Here is a 12,212-nt window from a genome sequence, read left to right as displayed (position 1 = left end):
AACAAAGGGGCTTCTTTTCTCACAGTTCCAGACCAAATGTTGGAGCGCCATGATGACAGTTGTAGTTGCAAACAGTCGCTCTTTTGCTTTAGTTATTAATTTTATTAGTCAGCTCTTTTTTTTGATACGAACTTAGAAGCTGCGACTTCGGCGGTAATAGTCATGCAGTTGATTGTTCCAACTACTTGTAGGAACACACGCTTCTTGCCGAACTTGACACTTGACTGACAATCAACTTCATGACTATTACCGCCGAAGTCGCAACTTCTAAGTTCGTATTGTTGTCCCTCACGCGGACGTGCGACTACAAATGTAGTTGTTGGAGGTGACAGCGTTGCGAATAGCTATACTAGCTCTCAACGTCTGTTTAGCACAACTCCACGAGCGACTCTGACTCACGCTGCTACCTGGAGCTTCAAGAGGTGCTTGTCGCGCTGGAAACAAAACGTCTCCCTGGTGATGGTTTGGCCTGGAGAGCAGTATTATAAGTGGTGCTTTTCAGGCACAATCTTCCTCAGCCTACTGGAGCTCAACTGATGAGGGGTGAATTCCCCGAAACACTGTGTATTGAGCAGGGAGTGGTGCTTTCTTGCAGGTTTGCCGAGTGGAAGGTGCGACGTGCTCCTCGTGTGCTCCGGATGGCTGTCGTGAGTCAGTCAAGTGTCAAGTTCGGCAAGAAGCGTGTGTTCCTAGTTGGAACAATCAACTTCTTTTTTTGATCTTGTTGTTTTGCCACTTAGTCGCTCATTCCGCGCAATCCGGTGCCTTATATTTTTATGAAACATGCAGCAAGTACTAGTAACCAATGAACGACCATGAAGTAGAGAGTCAGTGCAGTGGCTACTGCCCGTCGTCAAGTGGCGACGTGCAGTGGAATCGGTTCCTGCCCGTCATTAATTGACGACGGGCAGTGGAATCCGTTCCTGCCCGTCGTCACTTGGCGACGGGCAGTGGATCCAGTACCATCACCTTTGAGCAGGCAGGACCGCGCTTTCCAGCCCGCGCTGTTTGATCTGTCATTGGTCCACTCCAAGGCGACAATCACGTGACATACGGGAACTACAAGTACATGACTGACATTATTGCTGACTGTATAGCTAGCTAGCTTGCCATAGGTGTTGTACATAGGCCTGGACGGATAATGTTAGCTATTTTGCGGGATAATGCTAATGGCAATGCCAGAAAACACACGAAAGGCGGTCAGCCTTTGGGTCATCCTAATAAAGTTGTTATTATTAACAACTGGATCATAGTGCTACTTATAATGCTGCTGTGTATCCGGTGTCGGCTGGGCTTTGCGCTGATTCGCTTGGCCATTGCGTGCCTCAGAGGTCACCGCGGTCGCTCTCACACTGTAGCATCGACAGGCTCCGCATCGCTGATGGTCTCCGGGTGCTGCCTGCCTGGCTAACCTTGGACATCCTGCTAGGCCTTGGTGGATAAATGCTCGAGAATTTGATGGGTTCTGCTTTTCAATATGCTTGCATTCTGCTCCAAAATAACACTGATAATGCTTGAAATCTGCTTCGGAAAAATGGAAATAGTGGCATAGATTGCTAATAATGACTACAGCGAAACCTCGTTAAGAAGAACACTGATAAGACAAACTTTCACTTAAGAAGAACTAGAATTCCAAGCGCTATTGGATTCATCACTGTGTATTCACTGGGTAAGACATATCGATAAGAAGAACTCCCGTTATTGCGAACAAATACCACCGGTCCCTTGGTGTTCGTCCTAAAGAGGTTCGACTGTAATGTTCCAGATTGGTAACAGCATGCAATCATTGTATTTTGCAGCATAAGTCATGTTCTACGAAACAGGAAAATACAAGAAGCACAGAATTATTATTAGTCAGCAGGCAAAGGCGCGGTAGAACTAGTCGCGAGGGCATTGTGAATTCTCACGAAAATCCCTTATTATTATTATTATTATGAAAAGAAGGACAAAATGTTACGAGTTATGACTAACTGTCCACCAACGTAACCAGATCTTATACAGTCAGCGAGTGCGACAAAGTCTTACTAGTTTAGTCATCATCCAGTAACTTTCGGCATTCTTTGTTGTCGTGATGCGTAGCTCGTGCTTTTCTTCGTTGCGCTTTCCTTCCCCTCTTGGACCTTTCCGAACCTGAGCCTTCCAAGTTGGAAGGTTGTTGGTTTGCGCCTTGGAGAAGTGTTGGAGATAGGTGTCAGGTCGCCGAATGTCTCAGTACTCCTTGTCAGTTCTGTGCCATTTTGTCGCACTCGCTGACTGTATAAGATCTGGTTACGTTGGGGGACAGTTAGTCATAACTCGTAACATTTTGTCCTTCTTCTTTTCATAATTATTTAATTGGCTCACCATCCGAGTTATATTATTATTTTTATTATTATTATTATTATTATTATTACGAAGTAGTGGTTGCGACTTCGGCGATGATTTGTAAGAAATGGTTTGCTCCCCACACCGGAGCTCGCGCTATTCCGCCGCGGAATAGCGCGAGCTCCGGTGTGGGGAGCAAACCATTTCTTCTTCTTATTATTATTATTACTAAACTCGGATGGAGAGCCAAGGATTAAAATTAAAAAAGAGGACCAAAAGTTTACAAGTTATCCGTTTTATCCAACACTAACGGGTACAAGCAGAATACTGTTCAGTCAAAAATATGCAGCAATTAGCACAAAAACTGACTGATGAGAACCTAACATTCAACGACCTGATGCTTAGGTGCATCACGTCTAGAATGCGCAAGCCAGCAGCCTTCCAACTTGCTGCTTGCTGGTTTGCGCATTCTAGACGTGATGTAGCTAAGCATCAGGTCGTTGAATGTTAGGATCTCATCAGTCAGTTTTTGTGCTAATTTTGCACATTTTTGACTGAACAGTAGTCTGCTCATAACCGTTATTGGTGGACAAAACTTGTTACTTGTCCGAAACGAGTTTTAGCTCGTGGTAGAGTGACAGATGAAGATACCTGAGAGCGAGTGCAGGAATTGGTACGAGTAGAAGTAGAACAAAGGCGAAAGCAATCAGTAAGGAGAGTAGTAGTTAACTGATTCAGGACACGAAACACTAAAATATAGAGTTTGAACTGATAGCGCACAGACAAAGGGAGAATGTGATGACGTGCATTAATAAGGGATACGTCAGAAAACGAGGCATACTGAACACAATGCGTAGAGCTCTATTACTAAGACGGACTAGACGATCATGAAGAGTGACTGACAAGCAATGAGCAAATGAGTTACCATACTCAAGTACTGTCTGAATTGAACAAATAATATACAATGCAATATGCATGCTTTGCAGTTACCGTCATGTGATCTCGGACCTTTCTGAACGTGGCTAACTTACTTCCAACTTTCCGCTCCAATTGCCTAACGTGCTCTCCGGAGGAGAGATGTTCGTCGAGTACAATGCCAAGGTATCGAATGTGCGCACAATGGCTAATTGTGACCTCGCCCAGTTGTAGAGCGACGCTAGCCAAGGGACTTGCACTTTGACCGGAACACGACAAACTCGGCCAATAAAATGATGGCGAAGGCTTAGCCTAGAAGTGGCTATGGAAGAACATAGTAAAGGCTATGGAAGCATGTAGTAAGAGGATAGGATACTAATAACTGCGAGTAAACGGGGGGAGAGAGGGAGAGAGAGAGAGAGAGAGAGAATACGATGTATTTGTGATACTAGGTGAGGATTACTGAACTGAGTGCTCCTCGACTCGGATCTGTCATGGACGCCCCATGTTGATCGCTGCACCGCTCGACTGGCCCAGAGGATCGGAGCACTATGGAGGTTGCGTCGCTGCTTGACTCATCAGAGCCGAGTTCTCTACTTTAAAGCTATCATCATGTCTGACCTGATGTACGGATCCAATGCGTTTTCCCCGCTTCTTACTGCCAACCAATTGGATCGGCTACAAGTCATGCAGAATCGGGCGGCAAGGGCGGTTTTCGGACTCTCGCATCACACCTCCGCGCGTACCCTCCTGCTGCAATTGGACACCTACAGAGTATCCGAGATATTCAGGCAGAAGTTCATCGTTCTGGTCTGGAGGTCTCGGAATGGGCACGCAAGTTCTGATCTGCAAGCCCTCCTAGTCCCTTCGTCAGCTGGCCCAACTAGGTTGCACTCCACCATGGGTCTGCGCCAACCGCCAGCTTCCACCAGGTTCGGCAAGGGTTGCCTCGCGTTCCGGGGCGCCCAGCTGTGGAACACCTTACCCAGTGACATACGTGCCATCTCCACGCTCCGCCAGTTCCGCGCCAGCATGATCCCGCACACCCTTAGTACCTAGAGTACCAAACGTCCTGTTTGATGATCAGCTGGCTTAGTTTTTCTCCACCTCTATCCTAATTACATCAGTCCCCAATTTCATTTATTACTGCTTTCTATCTGCATTCGCCACCTTTTCATTGGGCAGATCTGCCCGTTTGGTTTGCGAATTGAAATAAACACAACAACAACAACAAACAAAACTGCACGGGGAAGGAGAGCAGAGCGATCAGCAGTGACTCGAAACTACTCCCTACAGGCGTATGGTACACATGCATGCTTAAACTCAGGTAGCTGGGTAATTATACGGACCTCACCATGGAGAGCGTTCCACAGCAGAGCACCAGCAACAGAAAATCTCCACTGACCGCAGCGCCTACCGTTTGCCTGGCTTAGTAGGCCATTTGACTGCTGATGACGGGTAGGGGTGCCTTGTGCCGGGTCAGAAGCTGGGCGAGCACAGGGCTGGTGAGGGCGTGTATGAACTGTCAGAATAATGGTGATCAATACTTTCTGCCCGTATATCTCGCTGACACGGTACGGGGAGTGAGTAGTGAGCAGCTGTCCGGGGCGGGTTGCCATCGATACAGCGAATGGCTCTGTTTTGCGCGGTTTGCAGCCATTTCAGTTTGACCCTCTCGCATTGCGGCTGAAAAGCAGCAGGAGCCATAAAGCAGGTCGGGCGTTATGCCCGCCTTCACATACACCTGACGAGAGCGTCTTGATAGGCTTCGGCGTGCGCGCCACGGGGCGCAAATTTTCTTGGCAACCTTGCTGACCACATAGTTTACATGGTTGTCCCAATCTAGGCGATTGTCAAGGTGCTGCATGGCACATTCATGTAACCGTGGTTCTCCACCTTCTTGTGACGTTATCTTCAGTTGAGCTTATCTTACACATTTTATGTATACCGGTAGTATTTTTCTTCACCACAAGACTTCAGTTTATTGACACAAGAATTCAGTTTATTGACACAAGACTTCAGTTTATTGACACAAGAATTCAGTTTATTGACACAAGAATTCAGTTTACTGACACAAGAATTCAGTTTAGTGACACAAGAATTCAGTTTATTGACACAAGAATTCAGTTTATTGACACAAGAATTCAGTTTATTGACACAAGAATTCAGTTTATTGACACAAGAATTCAGTTTATTGACACAAGAATTCTTGCTTATTTTGCCCATAAAAGAGGCTTTTGATCGCTCAGGGGTCGGATTTCAGTTTCCAGCAGTGTATGTATGTTGTACGTGTCCCTGGACGGTAGTCTGAAACACAATTAGATATGTACGGCCAGGGCAGGTATCGTTGATTCAGGCCCTCGAGCGTAGCCCTCGGGCTACGCTCGAGGGCTTTAAAAATCAACGATACCTGCCCTGACATCCACTAGAATGTAATTTCAATGTGGGAACATGGTTTCTTGGCATTATAACGCGACTGATACTGCTCTCTTTGAATACCGGGAGAAACATGTACATGTACATGTACACCTACATTTTTTTTACTACAAAGCACTGGCCAGCAACATAAAAGGGGAGGTAGACAAAAGTGGACAAGCGAACACTGACAACACAGAGGAGCGTGGCATGCGTGCCGATGAGGTAGGTCAACCTCCCCCGACCTAGTGGTCTCGGGTTCAACAGTTAGTCTACGCATCAGGAAGGGGAAATGGACAGAGAAAGGGAGAATGAGCATGAGGAGCTTCCCAGGAGAGGAAGAGTGAGAGAGAGAGAGAGACAGAAAATGATAATAATAGAGACAACCGGTTATTCTCAGTGCTGGTGGACTTCAGTGGCCCATAGCCAATTGGTCTGGCGGAGGTGATGGTGGGCCCGGAAGGAGAGAGTACTGTCAAAATTAATAACACTCCTAGCAGCTTGAGCTGAGGGCTCTCAGGCACCTGCATGCCATCAAATGTGAGCTGTGGGACATCCAGGGATGGTCTGTGGCGGTCAAGGAGTATTGCCGGAGATTTTGATGGCTCGAACTTTATCTTCCATTGGGCACCCCAAGTCTGCAGGCGGAGGCGACATGCACATGTTGTTCGTGTACTTCAGTACATGATGTACACAATTCGTATGCTCGTGCACAGAAGCTCAGGTAGCTCTATACATGTACATAATAATGAGATCCATATATGGTCGCATGGTGCAGACCTCTAACTAAAGACCACCTTATTTATTTATTTATTTATTTATATCAACATCTCCTGGCCCGTCCGAAGACTGCCAATAAACATGAGAGGTCACCTGCTACTAAAGACCGCTTTTGCTGGCACCACCAAGGGGTGGTCGTTAGTCACAGGTTTTTACTGTATTCTAAAGGAAATCGCGCAGCTCAGAAAGAACTACAGCATGTATACTAGATCTAGAAGCAAGACTATGAACAGACGCGCGCACAACACACTCGCACACACACACACACACACAGACGCGCGAGCACACATACACAGAACGTTTAGAGACTGGGGTATAGTACGAGCGCTCAGTAGTACTAGTTTGGGCACCCTGTAAGAAGACCTTAGGGTCTGTTGGGAATGCCCAAGCAAAATAATAAAATACAATACTCAGCACAAGTACAATACTGGTGGCGACCGGTCTTTAGTCACCATTAAAATAAGACCAACGGTTAAAAAGTTATAGAAAAGAAAAAGGACCAAGGAACTACAAGCTACGCTACAATGTACACTAGTAATTAATACTATTATTAAACTCGGGTGGAGAGCCAAGGATGTGCTAGAGCTGTTAGCCAGTTAGCTGTAGAACGTCAGTACCGTCGGTCAGTGTCGTGCAATGTTATCGCATGAGCTGATTGTTCAGTAACTGGTGGTATTAGTGGATAATATAGCATAACTTGTAGCTCCTTGGTCCTCTTTTCTTCGTGTAAACTGGACATTATAGCGTAGCTTGTAGTTCCTTGGCACTTTTTCTTTTCTACTTCAAGTATAAATTCATCCTTGGCTCTCCATCCGAGTCCATTTAAAAGTTTATTGAATGAAACCGTTGCTCATTAAGGTCGTGCAAATAGAAGTCATGCATGGGCAACAATAGTAGAGTTAGGAGTGGGGAGTGGGAATGGCAAAGGGTTCTCCAAGAACTCGGCCATGAAGTAGAGCAGGCCTTCGTAGTTCTCCTGGCCTGTTGGTATGATTTGGCTTGCCGGCAGAATGAAGCCGTAGCGTCCGGTGTCGCGCAGCTCGATGGTGTAACCAGCGCAGCGATAACCACCATTGCCTGCAGGAAAGAACACGTAAGAATTGCACGTGACAATTGGAAAATGTAAGAAAGTCAGAAAGGACACATGGGTTGTGAGTTATGAGCAACAAGATAAAAAGCAGTCCGAAGGTGCGATACCGAGCACCAAACTGACAAAATACTGAGGCATGCAATGACACATTTTGTAACCCATACGTCCTTTCTGATTTGTTTTTACATTTTACTCTTGGCTCAGGGTCCGAATTCAATTTTGATAATTGGAACGTATTAGTTAGTCGAGAGTGCTGGAACGGGGAAAATCTGAAGACAAGATTGTCAATGTGTCACCACCAGGACCCGAACCAGAGTCTTCCGCTCTAGGCCAACGATTCCGAGAGGCGGGCCCGCATACCTGTATGGCAGCTTGCCCATGTCTCACCCTCAAGGACTAAGTATACAGTCCAGCCATACTGGTCGAAATGAATACTAAAGGCCAGCGATGCTCCAATCACTGATTTATGACAATCAGAGCAGAACAATTATTCTGCAAACATGCACGTATTCAAGTTGTCGGGGACAACAATGCTTTAGAACAGGCAGTCCGAACGACTCACAACATAACGCATGCTAACCACGATGGAGAACCATGGTTCGAAGTTGGCTGGCATGTGCTATTCGGAGATCCTTCTTTTTTTGTATTCTCCCAAAGAAAAGATAGACAAGGAAAGAGAGAGAGAGAGAGATGATGGAGAGAGAGTGAGAAAGAGACAGACAGACAGACAAACAGAGAGAAAGACAAAGACAGAGAGACAGAGAAAGAGATAGAGAGACAGTGACAGAGACAGAAACAGAGCGACACAGAGATAGAGCTAGAGAGACAGAGATAGAGAGACAGAGATAGAGCGAGACGGAGGGAGCGAGAGAGACGGAGACAGATACACACACAGACAGAGAGAGATACATAGAGAGAGAGGGAGGGAGAAAGAGGGTGATGCAGAGAAATTGAAAGATCGGGACAGAGGCTTGGAATAAGAGAGATGAAATAGAGAAATTCTGACTTCTACTTACTCTGGCTGGCATCGTCGGAGAAATACCAGTCGCTGCTTGTCCCCACAGTCGGGTAGAGGTCCATTCCGGGCTGGGACACATAGCGTTGGTTGTGTACCGATCGGATCACGGCCTGCATTTGATCGCCCACAGCCTTCAGCTGCTGCTCGTGCGGTGGCGGATCCAGTGTGAATCCCCAGGGGCGCAGGATCAGTTGTGAGTATGAGTGATAGTCAATGCCGCCAACGATTCTCGGGTTAGCGCGGAAAAAGTTCGCCAAGTGCAAGAGTTCAGGTTCTGATTCCGCCGCCGTGCCGTGGTAGGTCTCTGAGCAAGGGTTCCCGGAGCTGCCGCCGCCGGGCTCAGCCCAGCGGATGTTGAAGTTACGGTTTAGGTCCACGCCGCGGCATGCACTGTTGGTGTTGACGCGTCTGTTCTTGCGCCACAGCCGATCGTTTGACCAGGTGTACGCGTAGCCGTCGGGGTTAACGAACGGGATGAAGATCACCTCGGACGCCTCGAGCAACGCGCGCACTCGACTATCCTGCTCATAATTGCGCACGAGCTGATCGGCCATGAAAGCGCACGTGGAGCTGCTGACCCACTCCCGGGCATGGATCTGACACGTCATGAGAAACCGGGGCACGTTCTGGGGATTTGCCGCCGCGGTAATGCGCACTGCGGGCATGGGGCGCAGCTCAATGGACTCACCAATGCTAGGTTCCATGGTGACAAGACTCGGATACTCTGCAGCCAGACTGGTATAGAAGCCGATAATCTCGTCATAGGTATGATAGTCTTCGAAGAACTCCTGTCGCATAGCGCTGCTGCCCAGACGCCGGCCGCGAAGGCTGGCCTCTAGCGGTTCTAGCCAGGCATTCACATCACTGATCGTCTCCTGGCAGTCCTTGTTTGAGCTCAGCGCTACGCCCGCCTGCGCAGTCAGTGTCCTGACCTCCAACAGTCTGCCATCGGCGGAGCGCCGCCACACATCCAGGTCGGGATCGAGCAGCAGCTGGCGCACCTCCTCCGTGCTGTTCACGCGGCAAGCCAAGACCTTCTGACCGGTATAGGTGACGGTTCGATTGTAGCGTGCGGATGCAGTGGGCATCCACGCCGAGGCCAACACTACTAGTACTAGTACAACCAGAGCCAGGAATCCTGTTCTACCCTCCATTCTAACGGCCAAAATACGCCACTTACAACAAGGAATGGTGTGTCCTGAAGACCCCAGCGATGCAGACCTTGGACTGCCTGCTCTCTTTCACAAACGGGCCCGAGTCTGCACTAGCTCCAGCAAAATGAATCAATACTGTATCAGGTTAGGCACGGACGCCTATAATCCCATTTCACTCAATCCTAACACACAATGATAGCTCAACATTATTTATAAGGTTGACAGGCATGCAAGGATAGGATCTGGTGCGTGGCTCCAGTTCAGCTGGTATGGCCGCACCCCGTCACCTGGGCTGGATCTCAAGTGACTGCAAGCGTTGTATCTTCCTATATGTAAGAGGATGCAGTGCTATAATTATACTGTGTACTGTACTATGGTACATCTCGCATTCTGACTTGCGTGATGATCACGTGTGCTGCACACGTGATCATCATGCATTCTCTCACAGTTATAACCAGGGAGTCGTAAAATACCAGTATTTTACGACTCCCTGGTTATAACATAAGATTAAGAAAATTTGTGCAGCAGTACACGTTTGCACGGGTGCTGCACATGTTTTTCATGCGTTCTCTCGTGGTCGCGTGTAGCAGCACACACGTACACGTGTACAGTAACAATTGCATCCTCCTTTAATCCACTATAATTTAATTCTTTAATTAATAAAAGCCAGCATAGCTGGACTGAGTACGTCGTCTCAAATTAACTGGGGTGGGACATGGGGAAGTTGCTATACAGAGGTACAACACCAATAGCATCAACAAAAACAGAAGCAGCAGCAGCAGCAACAACAACAACAACAACAACAACAACAACAACAACAACAACAACAGCTCAATCTGCTCCTGCAGCGCTCACCCTCTCCCATACTTGTAAAGTTCAAAGTGATGTAAATCACTTTCCAACTGTTTAACCCACAATCCCACCTTCTCATAAATTAATCTCTTATTGGCGATGGTTCCACCGTGAGAATAAAGAATTCAAAAACAACAACTTCTCTTATTGGCCCCAGGCCATTGTGAGAATAAAACATTTCAAACAACAACAACAACAATAAAAGACCATAATGGAAAGCAAAAGGGGCGCACACGTACATGTAGGTGCGAAGCGAGCTGTGTAGTGCACTTGACTCTCTCCCAACAAATAGTCTTGAGATCGACGTTCACATCACACCCCAAAAGACCTGAAGATTCCTCAGGGGCTATAGCGCCTGACTCTAGTCTAAGTCTAGAAGAGTTGGGGACATATCACGTGGGCACCATATCAAGTCACTGATTCAAATGTTCGGCACTGTAGGTTAAACAGTCATGTACATGTACAGTACAATCATGGTATGATTGTATTAGATTCACCTTGTATTGTACGTGTAATATCTCTCCCAAAACACGCTTCAGGTCCTGTTCGAGACGGAAAGGAGAAAGGACTGGGATTGTGAATCTACGGTATTCCCACTTTCCTAACCAGCAAGCAAGGGTAATTATTGTTCTGTACAGTCCGCGCGCTGGAGGTCGTCAGCATGGCAAGTCTCCAAGGAGCTGCTTCATTCAAACCGAGATACACGTACATCGAACGGCCGTACGTTATGCACACGCTGGTTGTGGTGTCAGTGTTGATTCTCGCTCCGTGCAGCCTTGGACTATCCTCGCTGTGTGATCTGAGCGATGCAGACCTACGCCTGGGTGGCTGGAAGGTGGTTGTGGACGAGAACTTCGCCGGCGGAGAGCTGAATGCGTCGCTCTGGACTGGCCGCTACTCAAACTACACGGCGGGCCACGAGAACGAGGCGCAGAGCTACGTCCCAGGCAACGCACGGATACAGGACGGAAAGCTTGTGATCTCGACCAAAAAGGAGAAGTTCCTGAACAAGAACTACACTTCGGCCTGGATCGACACGTCCGGTAAGTTCGAGGCGCTCTACGGCCGGTTCTGCGTCCGCGCCAACCTGCCGGGCAAGCAGCCCGGTTTCTGGCCGGCCCACTGGCTGATGCCGGGCCGAGGGCACGAGAAGTTGTGCTGGCCCGGGCCCGGCGAGGTGGACATCATGGAAATGATCAACGGAGACGGCGTTGTGCATGGTTCGCTGCACTACAACGCAATGTTCCCAGAGACGCATCAGTGCTCGTCCCCGCACATGTCGACTACAGGTGTTCTGCCGTATCTCAGCCTCGACCAGTACAACACCACGTTTCACGAGTATGCCATCGAGTGGAGCTCCGAGTCGCTCACGTACTACGTGGACGGTGTCAAGTACGTCTCGACATATCCCAACGACCGGGACAAGGACGGCGTTCCGCAGGTGCCTATGTACATCATAATCAACTCGGCCCTGGGGGGAGGTTGGGCAGGTCCACCCAACCAGGACACGCATTTCCCGATCCTTCATACCGTCGACTACGTGCGGGTTCTCCAGTCCAGTGGGGAGGGAAAATCCCGAGCGCACTTCACGGGCACTACCGGTGTAGATGAGCAAGCATTCGCACCCTTCACTCAACGCCAGGCAGATGTGCTTCATGACCGCGCAGCAAAGAGAGCCCAATAA

The 12,212-nt window shown here is 48.3% G+C and overlaps 2 protein-coding genes across 2 annotated transcripts; one reads left to right on the top strand and one right to left on the bottom strand.

The window, feature by feature from the left end:
- Window positions 1-6,723: 6,723 nt before the first annotated feature.
- Window positions 6,724-9,895, bottom strand: LOC135827816 (carboxypeptidase B-like). The gene is made up of 2 exons (XM_065340244.1): window positions 8,521-9,895; window positions 6,724-7,491 (listed from the first exon to the last, which is right to left on the bottom strand). The coding sequence occupies exons 1-2, from the start codon at window positions 9,674-9,676 to the stop codon at window positions 7,289-7,291; spliced, it is 1,359 nt and encodes a 452-aa protein (XP_065196316.1). The 5' UTR covers window positions 9,677-9,895; the 3' UTR covers window positions 6,724-7,288.
- Window positions 9,896-11,189: 1,294 nt separating this feature from the next.
- LOC135827925 (beta-glucanase-like) lies at window positions 11,190-12,212 on the top strand. Its single transcript, XM_065340361.1, has one exon. It carries the CDS (start codon window positions 11,190-11,192, stop codon window positions 12,210-12,212), a length of 1,023 nt encoding a protein of 340 aa, XP_065196433.1.

The sequence above is a fragment of the Sycon ciliatum genome, chromosome 12 (genome assembly GCF_964019385.1).
Source record: "Sycon ciliatum chromosome 12, ocSycCili1.1, whole genome shotgun sequence".
Classification (NCBI taxonomy): domain Eukaryota; kingdom Metazoa; phylum Porifera; class Calcarea; order Leucosolenida; family Sycettidae; genus Sycon; species Sycon ciliatum.
The sequence above is the reverse complement of the archived record's forward strand: the minus strand, read 5'-3'. Positions and strand labels throughout refer to the sequence as shown.

Bases quoted from the DNA above. Each gene is read 5' to 3' on its own strand.
- LOC135827816 (XM_065340244.1), bottom strand. From the start codon at position 9,676: ATGGAGGGTAGAACAGGATTCCTGGCTCTGGTTGTACTAGTACTAGTA. The intron at 7,492-8,520 runs GTAAGTAGAAGT...TCTTTCCTGCAG, and splicing joins CTCCGACGATGCCAGCCAGA to GCAATGGTGGTTATCGCTGC.
- LOC135827925 (XM_065340361.1), top strand. From the start codon at position 11,190: ATGGCAAGTCTCCAAGGAGCTGCTTCATTCAAACCGAGATACACGTAC.